This window comes from Hydractinia symbiolongicarpus, chromosome 10 (genome assembly GCF_029227915.1).
Source record: "Hydractinia symbiolongicarpus strain clone_291-10 chromosome 10, HSymV2.1, whole genome shotgun sequence".
Taxonomy (NCBI): domain Eukaryota; kingdom Metazoa; phylum Cnidaria; class Hydrozoa; order Anthoathecata; family Hydractiniidae; genus Hydractinia; species Hydractinia symbiolongicarpus.
Genome location: NC_079884.1, coordinates 11,370,837 through 11,388,092, shown reverse-complemented (window position 1 = coordinate 11,388,092; position 17,256 = coordinate 11,370,837). Strand labels below are relative to the sequence as shown.

General features: G+C 34.1%; 2 protein-coding genes across 2 annotated transcripts; one reads left to right on the top strand and one right to left on the bottom strand.

Moving 5' to 3' along the window:
• Window positions 1–1,783: 1,783 nt before the first annotated feature.
• Window positions 1,784–11,566, top strand: LOC130612736 (uncharacterized). The gene is made up of 11 exons (XM_057434087.1): window positions 1,784–1,921; window positions 3,809–4,081; window positions 5,255–5,446; window positions 5,981–6,175; window positions 6,253–6,417; window positions 6,685–6,950; window positions 7,356–7,607; window positions 8,343–8,823; window positions 8,953–9,281; window positions 9,415–9,588; window positions 10,730–11,566. The coding sequence occupies exons 1-11, from the start codon at window positions 1,834–1,836 to the stop codon at window positions 10,922–10,924; spliced, it is 2,610 nt and encodes an 869-aa protein (XP_057290070.1). The 5' UTR covers window positions 1,784–1,833; the 3' UTR covers window positions 10,925–11,566.
• Window positions 11,567–13,976: 2,410 nt separating this feature from the next.
• Window positions 13,977–14,708, bottom strand: LOC130612853 (uncharacterized). The gene has a single exon (XM_057434196.1). The coding sequence runs from the start codon at window positions 14,706–14,708 to the stop codon at window positions 13,977–13,979; it is 732 nt and encodes a 243-aa protein (XP_057290179.1).
• Between the last annotated feature and the right edge of the window lie 2,548 nt (window positions 14,709–17,256).

The window sequence follows — 17,256 nt, the reverse complement described above, 5'->3', positions numbered from 1 at the left end:
CTGTGATTTTTATTTAATAATTTCTAACAATACACGAAAGGCGAATGATAAAATTGGTAACACAATCAGGATTTATTTCGAATCCTTTTTAGCAACTCATTGCCATTAGAAATCCTTATAATTGGATTTCAAAATTTTTTTTAAAGTATTAAAGAAAGTTAGTATATTTAAGTATATTCGCCATTTATAGCAGTTCGTTTTCCTACACCTGAACATCACTTTTATGACCTTAAATGCTGCCCTGAATAATTTCTTAAAAGCATAATTTAAAAACAAAACTAAAACGGAACAATTTGCTGGCTTTTTTTTAAGTGCAAAATATCTCTCTTTTCTTGTATCACTAAGGAATAGAAAAATTAATTATAGTCAAGCAACGTAATTTATTAAAATACATGTTTGTTTTTATAAGAACTAGTAGTTAGCCCGTGGAAAAATCCAAGGGTTCGCCCGTCCTTTTTATACCGCATTGCGTGCGTCTCGCTACCTGCGCAGCTAAGCTACCATTTTGCGTGAGGGACAGACGGACGGACAGACAGAGGTATACGGGTATTATAATATAGATATCAAAATTTAAACCAGGCTGGTTATCATTCTTATTTTCTCTATTGTTCTACATAATAGACCCATTGTTTTTTAACCTGACATCCCAGCTTGATATTCTATAAAGCATACGTACCCACACATCAATATAATATAAATTTAATTAACTTTCATGGAAACGAAATATTAACCATGAGCAATCTGTTCAAAGATTTTATCCATCAAACTTGACAAATAATTAGATTTTTAAATGTATACGCCTAGTGACTCAACTTTCTAACAACAAAACAAACACAGCCTTGCTAAAACTGTAAAGAGCGAAGCAACTTTTCATATCATTTATAAACTTTAGGTTAGTTTTTACTTTCTAATTATTGTACCAGCGCCCTTTCAATGCCCTGGATATGGTATTAACGCCCACTTCCAACAAGCATTAGACACGTTATTAAAGAAATTAAGTGAGCGTCTTTCTTTAATTATACACACCCTTTTTACAACCACGTAAATTAATGTTGGTTTAGATAAATACAGACATATAATAACCTTTTGAGAGATTCTTTAGTTTCTATTAAGGTAATGAGGGCAACTAACTTTTTTAGTTTCTTTCTATCCGCACTAATGGGTCGTTCTATTTGTAAAAAAATGTTTTGTTAAAACATTGTCAAGCATTGAAATGTTAACTTGTTTTTGCCAATGTACAAATTTATCACCAGAACTGCTTATTAATGGCAGTTAATGTGTAACTCAGTTTATCATCCACTCAGAAGTAAGTTGCTCTGTCAAATATCTTTAGATATTCGATATTGAAAATCAGAATTATTTTAACACTTCTCCGATTTTTTCATTCGAGAAAGCACTTTATTGTTTTGAAATCTCAAAGGAGGAGAACGGCGGGAAAAAATGGATGCTATTAAACAATTTTTGTGTTACAAATTTAATATGAAATTTGTTTATGCATAATTCGTCGAAGTATTCTACCTTAATGTGGATAATAAAACAGATATTCCACTCCAGTGGATTTCCATCTCATCCTGTATTTGTTTAACATTGTTTAGAATTGGTTGAATCTGTCTGTAATAGTGAAAACGAAAAATGTTTTGCATAACGAGCAAATCTATCAGTTTTGTACCCGCTTAAGTATTTGACATTCCTTCTATTTATGTGCTGCATGTCACTTAAAAAATCTCAGACGTTAATTGTAAAAAGGAAAATAATTAGACTAAATTAATTTCTAATAGAAACAAATCAAAAGATAAAGATATATCTGCCGACATCTGTTATTCGCTTTGGTGAATGTTTTTAACAAGCTCTGCTTACGAACTAAATATAAACATCAAAGTATTTACCTCAGATACTGAAGCATGGCTTAAAGACTGTACAGGTAGACGTTTTTTCGGTTTTTTTATATGTAATTTTAATACACTATAAACACCTACAGTGCTATTTAAGACCTGCTTGTTAGTTGTGAATAGGTTCTAAAAAAAGTACCATCCCTAATCAAAACGATGCAAAATGTTACCGAGTTGGGTAGCTGGTCGAATTATGACAGGGTGGGGATATGTGCAATGCAGACTTATAGGGGTGGAAGTCACCATTAATTGTGAATGGGCGTGACATTCTTTCAAGAATTATAGGCCTTATTTTGATCATCATGATGTATATTGCATCAATGTCGGTACTACTCGAACTGCGACAGGTTGGAGATCGATACTAAATTAGAAAAAACGTAAAAAGAAACATCACTCAAATCACAATTATTGCTGAGCAGACAAAAATGAAAATGAAACTTGTAATTTGGTGATTGCAAACCAAATGCTTTAACCACAACGGTCATTCTCGTTAAAACAAATTAATTGCGCACAAGAAAGAATATTTTTTTCTTGTCAGGCTATATGCTGTAAATATTCAGGAAATACACAACCCAGGGGTGTAGTCTATAAGGGGGAGGCGACAAAAGTACACTTTGAACTCAATGTGGTTGCTTTACACACAATTAAGTGGATATTTTATACTGTATGTTATAATGATTTGAAAATTTATATTCTCTTTTTTTAAAGCGTTTTCTAAGATCTAAAAGGTTTACTTTTTTTTGCGTCTGTTTTTATTAATTCACATCTCAATTGCTGTTTTATATAGCTAGAACATGAATTGTGCACATAATATTCTGGTTTTCATCTTGGATTATAGACCTTTTTTAATTAACATTTTAAATACATTATCTCTATTATATGGAATAAATCGGTGTAGAGTCTCTTTTATACATTTACTGGTTATCCATATCATTCTAAATCCGGAAACTTTAAAGTAGTTCACATTTTTTTTGAAAAAGTTTGAAGAAGAAAATTGAGGTTTAAAATCAATTATTTTCTGGTTGCGCAAATTTTTTGCCTATTAGTCAATTTAAATTGATTGCATATCACAACCAAATAAATATAATCACATTTGTAATTCTAGCACAGAAAAAATAACTCGAACGTATTTTTGTTTTGTGTCCCAAGGAGTATTGACTTATTTTTTCAATTTTAAAGGCCTTTTTTAAGGCCTAAAATTTTAAATGACATATGTCCAAGAAGAAAATACTTTTTTATACAAGCATATTATATATATGGCTAGTAGAAAGTTGACTGATTCAATATAATGTTTCGGGATGGACGCTTATTAAAAGAAGGTGTTAACAAGAGGTCTTGCGCTACCACAATAAAACTACTGCAAGTAAATTAGGAACTAAAATTTCCGGCGGAAAATATTTCGGCGGAAAAACTTCGGCAGAAAAACTTTCGGACACAATCTTTTATTACGGCGGAAAGAATTCCGGACAAGAATTATAAAGTCAAAAAATGTATAGGTGAGTCTTTTAAACGAATTTTAACCAAATTTCAAAAGTTATGATTATGGGTAATGACACAAAAAGAAGGCTAGAAGCATTTAAAGTGTACATATATTCAATCAAGATTTAAAAAGGGTCTTCAGAATTCAACTTTATAGGTAAAGGCTCGGCCAAATATAAAAATAACAAAAATATTAAGTTCAAAAACTGCAGTTTTTATTGATTTTCTGATTACCCTATATATAATTTCTATGCACTGGTCCTTTTAAAAAAAAAATAGAAAAAAAATAGAAAAAACAAAATTTTCGGACAAAAGAACTTTCAGCAGACACAAAATTCGGACGGAAATATTTTCGGAGAAAAAAAATTCCAAAGTTTTTCCGTCAGAAAATTTTCGTTTCTAATGTAACTCGTCGTTTAGGATTTTCCCCACTTGTTTAGAAAAGAAGATGGCGTACAACAACCCTGTATTTAGTGAGGCCAGCATTTCAGATGTATCAGACGGCGACATCCAAGGTGAAGATGAAAACATACAGCAATTGGCTGAATCTGTTGACCGTCTCAGGACAATAGAGGAAACAAGAAATTTGGATTTAAAAAAATTGAATTCCAGCAAACGCGCTGCAACTAACGCTTTTTCAAGATGGAGAAATGGACCGGCTTCAATCACGGATCGTGATCATATCAATGATGTCAAGATTGGAAGTTTAAAAGGTATTTAGAAGTTAATACAATAAATATATTCAAAATTATTTCTCAGCATTTTATTTAAGTATACAAATAGCTTGCACGTGGTTAGCGACAATATAAAAATTACAGCTTTGGCGCGTCATTGGACGAGTGTTTTTACCACAAACAACGTGTGATTAAAATTATTGTTTCACTGGAAATTCCTTTGCTCAAAAACAGGGTCTATTAATACAAGCTAAAAACGTTAACGTCCGCCCTTTAAATTAACCCGTTGCAACAAAGTGGACAAAAATGTATCGCATTTTGTATTGGTGCGCATTTTAAAAATTTCGTGTTTCCGTTACGGGACGCGGCTTTCGCGGACACACAGACAGAATACGGCTATTATTAAAGAGATTGAAAATGATGTAAAAGACGTCGGAATCAGTTTATTTCATGCAATAATTAACACTATTCTGATTAACACCAAGGGGACTGGGACGTAGTCTATTACCAACTCACTTTGTTAATTATAACTGAAAAACAAATGTTGTTGAAAACCCACGGGAAATTGTCTGTCGCATCAAGGTGGTCTGAGTTTGTTGCCAGATTTTTTCTCGCGGACACACACAGGCATAATACGGCTATGAATATAGGAGATTACAAAATTAAAAAAAACTTATCTAATTCCTAAACTATTAAGAGCTTGTCAATAACATTGATAAAATAAACTATGTTACATTGTTGACAGGTTGCTTCGTGCGAACATATACGAATTATCGGTGTAGAAAAGTTTAATGTTTAATATTCTCTAAGCATCGGTAGTTCTACTTCCTTCCTCTTTTAATCAGGAAAGTCGCTCTTCCCGTATTAAATGTTGGAAATGAATTTTGATACTACCTAATGTGGACAGACCTTTCCATCGTTAAACAATGTCCAAGTCACTGCAATTTTGATACTACCTAATGTGGACAGACCTTTCCATCGTTAAACAATGTCCAAACCACTGCAATTTTGATACTACCTAATGTGGACAGACCTTTCCATCGTTAAACAATGTCCAAACCACTGCAATTTTGATACTACCTAATGTGGACAGACCTTTCCATCGTTAAACAAGGTCCAAACCACTTCAATGCTAGTCACTTAAGTCTAAAGAAACAACTTTACATGTAGTGCTAAAAATTGTAGTGTGAGGTTTATAATTGATTGATTTAGATACCATAGGAAAAAAAATTACAAAGAAAAAAGATACGGATTTTTTGAAACTGGAATGGGAAAATACAGATGAAGAAGACAAGAATAGTACAGCCAACAATTTATTGATAAGTTACTTCGCTTTTCTTGGTATGAGTAGCGACCGCCAGAAGGCCGACTTTCTTTTTATTGACAACATATTAAAATACGCAGGTAAACATTTTTAATCCTTTATCTAAAGTGTACAATATTTGAGTAGCAAGATAAAAAGTCATTAAATTTGACAGTGCTGAAGAGAGCAGTAAGCTTGTAATAAGGGAATAAATAGATTTAATACTGAATCCAGTTTGTGTAAGCCAGCTATTAGATTGAAAAGCGAGTTGAGAATGTTTAAGTTAATAAATTGAATAGTGAGATTACAGAGTGTGGGTTGCTAAAGAAAGGAGAGACGCTACATTGAGTAAGTTGCTAGATAAGACTGTGACTTGAGAATGTGTAAATTGCTAAAATGGTGAGGTAACCATACGTTAACTACGTTGTAATAAAAGTAATACCAGTTTTGCTAAAGAAAGCAGTAAGCATTGAAAATTTTTTGCTAGTTACTGGTACGTATACATAAGTATGGCGGACCGAATTGCAACGTTACAAAATAGCGTCTAGAGCCAAGGCTGAAGTAGTTGTATGTAGCAACATGGAGCAGTGTGCTAGAATTTTTTCTCCTTCGTGAGATCTGCTTCTGCCATTTAGATGTAAACGCTAAAGATGAGTACGGACAAACATTAATGCATGAAGTAGCCAGAGAATGGAGTACCGATTTTGCTAAATTTTTGAAAATCAAAGGTATAGACATCGACGTGGCAGATAAATGGGGAAGAACTCCGTTGTTTGTTGCTACAGCGCACAATTACGTCGATATGGTCGAGTGGCTGGTTCTAAACGGAGGTATTTCTTTAACTTCTGAGCTGTAACAACAAAACGTAAATAAAATGAGCAATATGTTTGTGGATTTTATTTTTCAGCAAACATTCATCACCGGACGATGAAAGGAGAACAACAAAGCGTAATTCATTATGCTGCAAAATACGATGCTGTTGATGTTTTTATACTGCTGGTAAAATTAGGTGCGAATCCTTTGGAGAGGGATTGCAAGGAAAGAACGCCACTTTTTGTGGCTGCTGAAGCAGGTATGTTTAAGAAAAATAGCAAACCTAATGATTAATGGAAGATTGAAACTGACTTTGCCAAACCTGTATTTAAGTTAACAGTTTTAATATTTCCATTCTCTTTATTATTAAAAATTAAAAAAACAAATGATATAACCATATGTATTGCCAAAGATAGTTATGTATTTTTGCGAGCTGTTATATCAATGAGGTTTATATAAAGCATACGCCTTTTCGATTAAGTTGATCCATATTTGTCGAAGATGGATTTTTATTCTTTTTTTTAAGGTCAGAAACACATGTGCTCGTATATGTTGGACCTTGGGTTGCCGGTAGCCTCCTATGACGAGAATGCAGTGTCCATTATCGAACACATCATCGCACAAATGCCAACAAGCATAGCATACGCAGCACTTAATCAGTTTATATCAACTAATAAAATTAACTGCAAGAAGAAATATTACCTAAGTTGCTTTGGCAAGAGACGTTTCGTTTTACTAGAAAGAACAAAGAAGCGATACAGAAAGCCTGCTGATAATCATACGGCATTAGAAGTAAATTGTTTTCTTTTCATCTAAACCCTGAGAATATATATTTATGCGTTTTGATAAGTGCTTGTTGATAAAAAAAATTAACTGAATAAAAATTGACTGAGAAACAATCATTTTCAGCAACCAACAATCTCACTAACTTTTTTTTAACCACGAACTATTTTTTACCAGCGTTTTCTTTTCAGAAAAAGATGTTGGTAAAATATAGTTCTGTACAAAGGGACTAGATATTGTGTAAATGACTGACATTTTTTCCCCAATTATATAAAATTTTCCAAAACAAAAACAACAAATATACAATAACAATAACAATAACAAAAACATACCCACCAAAAAAAATCAAATCTCCAAAACAGCACTCACAAGATTTAGTATGTGTGAAGAAGTTTTCATGATATTCTCTTTCAGATACTTATTCAACACGACGACACACAACTCGTTACTCATCCCGCCATATTAAAATTGATTGACTTAAAGACCAACAAGTTTGGTAAACGCTTAATCCGACTCAATGTTGCTATAAATTTTCTTTACACACTGTTGTGGACTATCACGGTTATTATTCCGGAAAAAAGAGATAACCAATGGAGTAACAGAAATATATCACAGATTTGCTTGTCATCTATTGCACAGATTATTGCTGTATATCAGTTGTACCTAGTAAGCGTCTGATTATTCTATATCAGTCCATGTTGCTGATTAAATTCACAAAAGTGTAAAAAACCTTCAGATAATTTTTCTCTTAAGTTAAAGATATATAAAAATAAGTAATTATAAATTTTGTTGGAATTTGACATTTTTAACACGTACATCGAAATTACTAAAATTGAGACCGGAAAATGTTTTTAATATATGAAAAGTTCTAGATCAAAAATAAAAATTACTTTGAAAGTGACAGAAAGGGACCAAAATGCTTCTAAGAATAGGGAAAAGTTGGGGAGGGCACTATAGGTTGTGCTTATAAAGGATGTGTGAAAAGCAACATTGCCACTTTTTAGTGGTTTACTGATATGTTTAAAACTAATGATATTTGGTAATAATAGCCACCCCACCGGGCCCTGCAACACAGAAGGTTAACGAGGGGAGGGGGGCTCGTCCCTAACCTCCACATATTTGCTAGGTTATAAAATAGGCAAGGAAAAATGAAAAATGTGCACTTAGAGTATTTTGCACCACATGCTTTCCCCCCTTCCTGACACACAAATACAAGCACTTTAAAAACCGTTCCGTAGGGCCTGTTCAAAGAATAAAATCGTTACAAAGAAGTTTTTTAAACTGCAGTTACAATTTACAACCTGTGTTTTATCGTGGTTAACTAGACTGAACTTTAAAAATAACTTTCAACGCCAAATCAATTTGCGGATAGACAATGTCCTGATAAACTTTCGTTTTTAGCACTTTGACAAATACGACGCATCTAGAAAAAGAATGACGAAAGAAAAGGAGAGAATATTAGAACAGTGTAAACGCGAAAAGAAATTTTGTCATCCTCGTTGGATAATCGAAAAATACACATTAAAGAAAACCAAAGAGAGCGCAAAGCGCTTGACAACAGGACTTTTCGCCGAAACTTGGAATATCATTGATTTTTTCTCATTGCTGCTTGGTACTGGTGCTTGGATTATTACCTTATTGAATATTTCATTACCAAAACTGCACAAAGTAAATTCTGTCTGGAAGGGCTACTGCTGCATCTTTATTTTATTTGCTTGGTTGAGGCTTAATCGTCACGTTAGATATGAACAGTCTTTAGGTAGATTTATTGCCATGTTGGAGGAGTCGGCTGTTGCTTCGTTCAAATCTGCTTTTCTATTTTTTGAATTCTTCATACCGTTTGTTGTTTGTTTTTGGGTTTTGTTTGGTGGTGAGAAAAAAGGTAACTGTGCTATCTAGCAACTCTGTTGTTGTTGTTGTTGTTGTTGTTTTTACTGCCTTTTTTGTTTGTTTGTTTTTGATGTTTTTGAAAACGTTTAATCTATTGCCATTTATACTATCTTCATCATAGGTAGCAGTGGTAGTGAATACGAAGCCTTCTATGATCTGGTTTATCAACTATACCTACTGGCTATCGTTGGAGATTACGAATATGATTATCTCAAAGATAGTGACGTAGTTACATCACAAATACTCGTTGGACTGTATTTTATTCTCGTTAGTACAATTACCTTGAATCTTCTCGTTGCAATGTTTACTGAAGCTTTTATTAGAATCAACGAGACTGCTGTAGCTAACGCCCGGTTAAGAGAAGCAGAAGAAATTTTGGAGATTGAACGAAGGTTTCCTGAGAAAAAGAAGGAATTTGAAATTTACCTTAATCAATATTGCGCCCCATTGGTAAGTCTTCGTGGATTGCAAATAATAAATAAAATATACTGTCCTTTACAGTTATTCTATCCATTATCGAGAAAAGAAAGTTGGAAGCGAGATTGGAAAAATAAAGTAATGTCTTATTCTATATACATTTTAGACAGCTGAGATAACAAGAGAAATTCCACAATCTAATAAAAAGGAAAGAAGTTATGGAGCGAGGCAAGCATTAACGGGTGCTTACTATAAACTCCGCAAGTTGAATCCTGAGATGAACACAATCATAAAAGAGCAAGAGTTGTTTAAACATTGTTTTAATTCTGGTGAAAAAATGGTAAGTATAGAATATATACTGGGGACTATTACAAAAATATAAAGCAACTTTTTTTCAAGTTAAGGCAGCCTAAGAAGGAGTTTGCCATACAAGATATAACGTAACAGATAAGACGTGCTTTACTATTCACCCATACGGAAGCATCACAGTGATGTTTTAGTACGAGCTGCTTGGACGACGAAACACTGATATAATAGTAAAAAAGATGCACTCTGAGAGAAAACACAGGGTATTAGTCTTCGGGCTGCAGAGACAAAAGACACTGAAATCTTGGAGTTCATTTTGTGAAACCGAAACTGTTAGCTATTTTTAGCCGGTTTATACGGGAAATTCGCTGCGCTGATTGGATAAAAAACTTCACTACAGGCTTTATACAGCACGGCATACAGCACGGTAACTTTTAACCTCATATCAATTAAAAACTGCTTTTAATATCAACATTTATCACAACAATGAGCAAGAAGCAGCAGGGCGTCGTATTTGTGTGATAGACTCTTCTTCTGGCGAATGTTTTGTTTTTTGCACATGTATTTGAAAAATTGATACACTGAAGTTTATATGAAATATTTTCTTATTACCAAAACCTAGTTTTTACAACCTTTTCACAAGCAAATATTTAGAAAATAATCCTTTCTTTACGAACCCAAACAAAATAGGTATCAGTTAATAAATACAATGTAAACATTTTATCTATGATTTGTACTATCAGTTCAGTATCAGTTCAGGTCTGTTTGAACCTTGATTAATTTTTAAAATAACTCGAAACAATTTAAAATTTATTATGGTCTTCCACACCGTTTTTGTTTTTTGGACACACAACAGTATCAGTTCAGGTCTGGCTTGTGTGCACATACAACATCTTTGCTTCCACGACGTATTTACCAGCCTGTGGGTCCGCTACATTGAGCAGCAATAGATCAAATAAAAATTTCAACTTAACCATAAGTTTAAAAAAGTGCCAATGTTTAGCGATTGTAGATCTTATCTTCTTAAAATAAGGATTTTTTTACAAGAAAGTACGCAGATGTCTTTCAAACAAGATTAAAGATAAAACCGATCTCCATGACGCGTATTCTGAGAGCATACTCAGTTTTAACTAGGTGTTTTTAGCAGAATAACTTCAGTCTTTATTTTAATTTAGCTAAAAGATTTTAAAATAAAATACAGAGCCGATGTTCAACGCGACATCAGGAGTCAATTACACGAAGTTTTAAAGTTTCAAGACAGTGTTTTCAATGTTGCTCAGCGTAGAACAAGAACCACAATATCAAGACTCGTTGACAGAACTGTGTTTGCATTCGCCGATATTAACGACGGTTCCCTACCCACAGAATAGAAAGTGGCAGACAGTGTAGCCCATTCAGTAGACGCAAACTGTATTGCGTAGAACTTGAACTATTCGTTGGTCAAGCTGATGGACGCACCGAGTGTTGGAAAGTTACCTTAAGAGACATGTAGATGTCCAGCTATGTACCTTAAACTTGAGTTACACATTTTAAATGATATGAAGATGAAACAAGTCAATCATTAGACGAAACTGCATACTTCTGGAAGACGATACATTGTTTTTTTAATTGTTAGTTGTTGAATGTATTGCATTTTACGAACTGTGAGCCAACGAACTTAATTTTTTTTTTTGGAAATTAGGACAATAATTTTAATATTATGTGGCCAAAAAATCCGATTATAAAGTAGTAATAATATTGCGGCAACGTCAAAATAACAAATAGGACAGATTGACAGAATACGGCTATTATTGGGTACCCGACGTCAAAACGCCAAATTAATCACAAGTAACTGCGTGACGCGGTGTTGAACACTACTCAATAAAACTGTAAACTATTCTACACACTCAGATCAGGCGCTTTAGAACAGGTATACAGTAAATCGAGTGAAGTGCACACACACATTGTAGTGTTTTCTGGTTTAACATATTTTCCAGAAAATAACTTTCTAGCAACTCTGTTATTTTCCGTGACAGATAAACGGTGTCGCCCATCTGCATAAGCGTAAAACATTTTCCAAAAAAACATTATTGCAACTTTAGTTTAGATATAAACATAGGATACAGTCCTTTTTTAACACTGGACTGAATGCTTAGTACATACATGTAAACCATGTTGCATATCCACAAAGGCGTAATACCCCTTCTTATGGTTTAAATAAAACCATACGAAACACTTCGTTAATTAATTAGTTAATCACTTACTTACTTACTTAACTGCATTTAGCATAAGAATTATTGATTATGAATTTTTTTTAGCAAACAAACTGCATTTTACTACTTTTTGGCTTGCCTCAGTTTTTGTGCGGGGCTCAGTAACCCAGCTTTTGTCCAGGTGCGTGTAATTCCCCGTTCCCTCTATACGGCTAATTCGCAATGCATTATGGTAGTTGTATTCTACAGTTTTCCCTCCCAGAAGCGAGAGTTTGTAAATAAATAACAGCATTCTTTTTATTGTGGCGATAATAACAAAAAGCCGTTATTGTTTGTGATAATTTTCAAATCTCCTCAAGAAAATCATTATCTCCCTTATCCAAAACCCGTGTTATTGATGTAAACATTTAAATATTGTTAGTTAGTGAGGTTTTAGGAGTGAAAGAAGTCGAAATGGAAGTAATAAATAAGGATACAGATTTAGATATAATTTTAAGCTCTACAGATCTTGGGCCTAGCTTTTCTCAAAGCTCTTGTGTGGTACCAAGACCTGTTTTTAAAGAATTAACAAATGCCGAGAGGGACGAAGAAGTGGAGGAAAGAACACACGAAGATATAAGTCAATGGTCAACTGATCTTGCAGCTATGCCTTCGATCACCCAGGAGAAAATTCACCAATATTTAGTTCTTGGAAATAGCTGTGATAGCAAGCCGAAGGGTGCTACAAAGCATAAAATTCTTGGATACCAACTATTCAAGGAGAGCTACGTGAAGAAAGTGAGAGTTAAAAGTAATGTTATGGCTGAAAAATTAACTTTTCTTGTGAAATGTTTTGTAGCTGCTTCCATGAAAAGAGAAAAATATTCTGTTTATGTCCACCTGTGTCAAAGAAGTGGTGATATTTTGTATGCGAAATGTTTATGTAAAGCTGGAGCAGGAGGATGCTGTAAGCATGTCGCAGCAGTTCTATTTCAATTGGTTGAATACAAACAGTTGGACTTAAAAATTGTCCCTGATGACAAGACATGCACAGATTTGTTACAAAAATGGCATGTACCTGGAGAAAGTGCAAATTCTGCACCAATAAAATTTTCTGCAATGGCATTCGAGAAAGCAGACCTTACGAAAGACACAAATGAAAGTCGCAAAAGACCGTTGGTCACAGGAAATAGAAAATTTTGTTCTACACCACTGTTTGCACATGAGCCCTCAACCGAAAAAGTCAAAAAATTAGCGACAGACTTATTTGAAATAGGGCAAGGAACTTCAATGGCATATTTATTACAAGGAAATGACTATAAACCATCATCATTTTATGACACATCTATAAAAGAATTTAATTTTGAACAGACAAACAGTGAAACAGTTGAATTACGTCCGACAGTTAATTTATTTTTGCAGGCTCTTGACTTTGAACCAGAAATAGCAGAGTTATCAGATGAGCAAAAGTCATTTGTAAACAATTTCATTCATGTCAATGCCGAACAAGTTCGAGACATAGAAAAATCCACATGTACTCAGTATAAATGTGATATGTGGTACACAGAAAGAAAGAAACGCATAACATCATCCAATTTTGGATCTATTATAAATAGAAGAAAAAATATACATCCAAAAAGCATATTACAAAAATGTCTAAATAAAAATAAAAACTTTACATCAGAGGCCTGCAAATGGGGCTTAGAAAATGAAGTTAATGCTCTAAACTGGTATCAAACCGAGAAAAATATTGAAGTCGAAAAATGTGGTTTCGTTATTAATCCAAAATGGCCGTGGTTAGGTGCAAGTCCTGATGGCGCAACAACTTTGAATGGGAATGCTCGATTGATTGAGGTGAAGTGCCCATATTCAAAAAAGGATTGCTCTATTTCTGACGCATGCAAAGATAAAAATTTTTTTTTACAAATATCGAATGGCAAGCCAAAACTCAAAGAAAGACATAATTATTTTCACCAATGTCAAGGTGTGATGGCAGTAACACAAGTCAATGAAATTGATTTTATTGTTTATACAAAAGTTGACCGACATGTGGAAACAATAGTTTTTCAAAAGGAAAAATGGAACAGAATTACTTTGCCTGAGCTAACACACTTTTATTTCACTTTCATGCACAGCAACATTACAGAACAACAGTGTGAGTAAATAAAATTGTTTCCTCACAATATTGTTTTGTCTTTATATTTCATGATCTAGTATATATATATATATAGTGTACGAAAGTTTATAATTTTTAGTCATTCGTATTTACATCTGGTACCAACTGTGGTAAAAAATTAACTAAATAACAACAAATAACCCATATCTTATTGAGTTCAGCAGCCATTGATAGTTTGAAAACTGTTTGTAAAATTCGGTAATTTTTTATACGTTCGATTGCTCGTTCGACATGTACACGTACAGATGCTATTCTTCTAGTTTCGTTTTCCTCTAATAAACTTAGCTGAGGTTTTCCATCTAAAAATGGTGGAATATTTAATGTTACTCCATCAGGTAAATCTTCCTCGAGCTCAAATCCTCTATCAGCCATCACAGAATCCCCAGGCTCTAGCAAATCGTATATACCACTATCTTTTGTTATTCGTTTATCCGAAAAGCGTCCACCATACAAATCAGAGACAAATGTCACTGATCCATCAGGAGCTATTCCGACTAATCCTTTTGCTGTATTATGGTGTTTGTAATTTGAAAAGGTACTGGACTGTGTGCGATATGACGTAGGCATTTCCACAAATACTTCTGTACAATCTAATATGACACGGGTATTTGGGTAACTTTTTTGAAAACATTTCGGCATTCTATTTTGTACTGTTTCTTTTGAAGCCCATATTGGAAGCATACGGAATTGTGAATGTAAAAAATCTGTCCATGTAATCAATATTCTGCTTATGTGACTTGTCGACATATTAAATCGAACAGCCATATCTTCTAACAAAAGTCCACATCGAATTCGAACCAGTATCATAAAGAATTCTTCTTCTGCGCTCAATGATCGTGATCGGCCTCGTTTTGTAGAGTTTATATTTTTTGTATTTTCAGTGTTAGTATTTGAACCCCAATATATTAGTTTATTTGCAGCTGGTTGTAAATATTCTAAAACTGCTTTGAATAATTTATAAGATTCGAATCCGGTATAAAACTTAAAGTGTGCTTCATTGTGTTTAAACCGGTCAATTGAAAATGCTATGTCACTTATAGTGGCTTGTTGTTTTTCAATAGTTTGATCAAGTTCCTTTTCATGAATTCTCATACAACTAATTTCGGCTCTCAATTTTTCCAACTCTTGTTTTAACTCTTCCTCCACAGATAATTCTGCAGCAATGTCATTTGTCGTAGCCCTCACAGGAGAAAATAGTTGCAATTTACAGTTTGTACTGTTGAGAGTTTTTCTTGGTTTGCTAGCTGTTGGTTTGATAGTTTTTGGGACTATTGTGGGAACATTGTTCATATATGTCTTCTTTCCACCAGTGAAATGAACAGAGCAAACTCTATGCGATGTAGAAGGTACAAAATCCTTTCTACTGATCATAAAAAGCCATTTCTTTCGAAGCTCTGAGTCTTTAGGAATGACATAAAAAGATAAGTCTGGATTCTTCTTTGAGTTGTTTTGACAGAGAGGTACACAGCAAGTTATCCCTCCTCCTTTACTTTTAGCTTGCAATAAAAAGCTTGAACTTGATGAAAAGTTTGAGCCAATGCTTGCAGGAGAGCCCAAGTTTTGAAAAAAACTGTTGTCTTGATTAGAATTTTGTATATCGCTTTGGTTTTGAGTAGAATTAAGGATGAAGTGTACTTGTTCGGCCATTTTTGTTACTACGAATGGTTTGTTTACGTTTTCGCGGAATACAACTACCATAATGCATTGCGAATTAGCCGTATAGAGGGAACGGGGAATTCACGTTTAACACATTCCCTAAATTCATTAATCGGAGTTCTGTAATCAACATTTAGAATTTAGTTTCTGACGTTAAAATGTTAAATTAAAATGAGGTTGGCATGTGTAGCATTCACTTAAGGTGTAACAGTAAATGATTGGTTAATATGTGACAGTTCTCGGCCAGCATACACGTTTGCCTAAGTAGCATTTATCAGGCGATGCTGTTTAGTCATTTTAAAAAATGAGCCAAAAATTCCCATTTTCAAGAATTATGGACACGTTTTGAACTAGCTAAAGATAACCTATACTTCTATTTATTTATTCATACTTATATTACTTGTTTTACTTATAAGCACAAACAGCAAGCTAGCCAGCAAGACTAAATCAGAAACAACTATAAAATGAACACACAACAATAAAACCAAAACTACTTGGCCAGCTTGGTATAATTTTGAGGTAGCTAGTCATAAAAAAGTCATAAAAGCTAGTCATAAATTTATTTAAGATTTGTATAAACAAAAAACCGTTCGTCCTGACATTTTAGCAAAATGACTTACTACAACTTTAGGCAAAGACCAGCATATAAAAATTAGCCAAATCGATCTTAATTTTTATTGGACATTCTCAGCGAAGCCACACTTGGTCCAAGCATTCTCTTGTGGTGGAAAGAAACTTTCGAAAGAAACAAAAATGGGAAAACATTAGGAAACATCTTTCTCTGAGAACTTGTAGATTGTGTTGAAATTCAAAATATATAAAATTCATAGAAAGTACAACGTCTGCCAATTGGAAAACATATTTATTACTGCTTGCGTCTTATTTGTCAACTTGAACCGTGATATAACGTATGGCTATACTCTGAAACATCGGTAAACCACAAAAACGACTGATGGAGAAACCAAAGGCCAGTCACCTTCGGATGCTGACTAACTGGTTATATTACATAACATTTTATGTAATTTCTACTAAATGACGTTTATGGTAATTACGGCTGTCAATATTGAAAGGGTTATGAGGTAATAGCGTATAAATCATTTTACTTGATTCGATGAGGAAATGGCGTTATTATCAGTCTATTTGGGGCCATCTACTAACTTCTAACCGGCTTTTCGCTGTTATTCAAGTTAGATCAATGCAGTACCTGTCTCCGATAGTAATGTAACATGGTTACATTGGATTTTCTAAGAAGTTAAGTTCCAATAAACTCTCCTTACTGATTATCTCGTTACTGTTGTCCGAACATATTTGTTAGGTCCTGGATTCAATACAAAATCCATAGGTCCTGGACATAGGTCCTTGATTCAATACAACATCCCTAAGTCAATTAAGAGCTTCTTTAGCAATACCCTCGTTGATAGCAGTACCAGCATTTCAATAGTCTGTATTATAATACCCGTATACGTCTGTCCGTCCGTCCGTCTGTCCGTCACGCAAAATGGTAGCTTAGCTGCGCAGGTAACGAGACGCACGCAATGCGGTATAAAAAGGACGGGCGAACCCGTGGATTTTCCACGGGCTAACAACTAGTATTATTAACCCTATTCGGTCCGGGGTTTTTCGAACATACTATGACCGGGGGGGGGGGGGGGGGGGGGCGGATTCCGCCCCCCCCCTCAATAACTTTTCATAGGGTTGT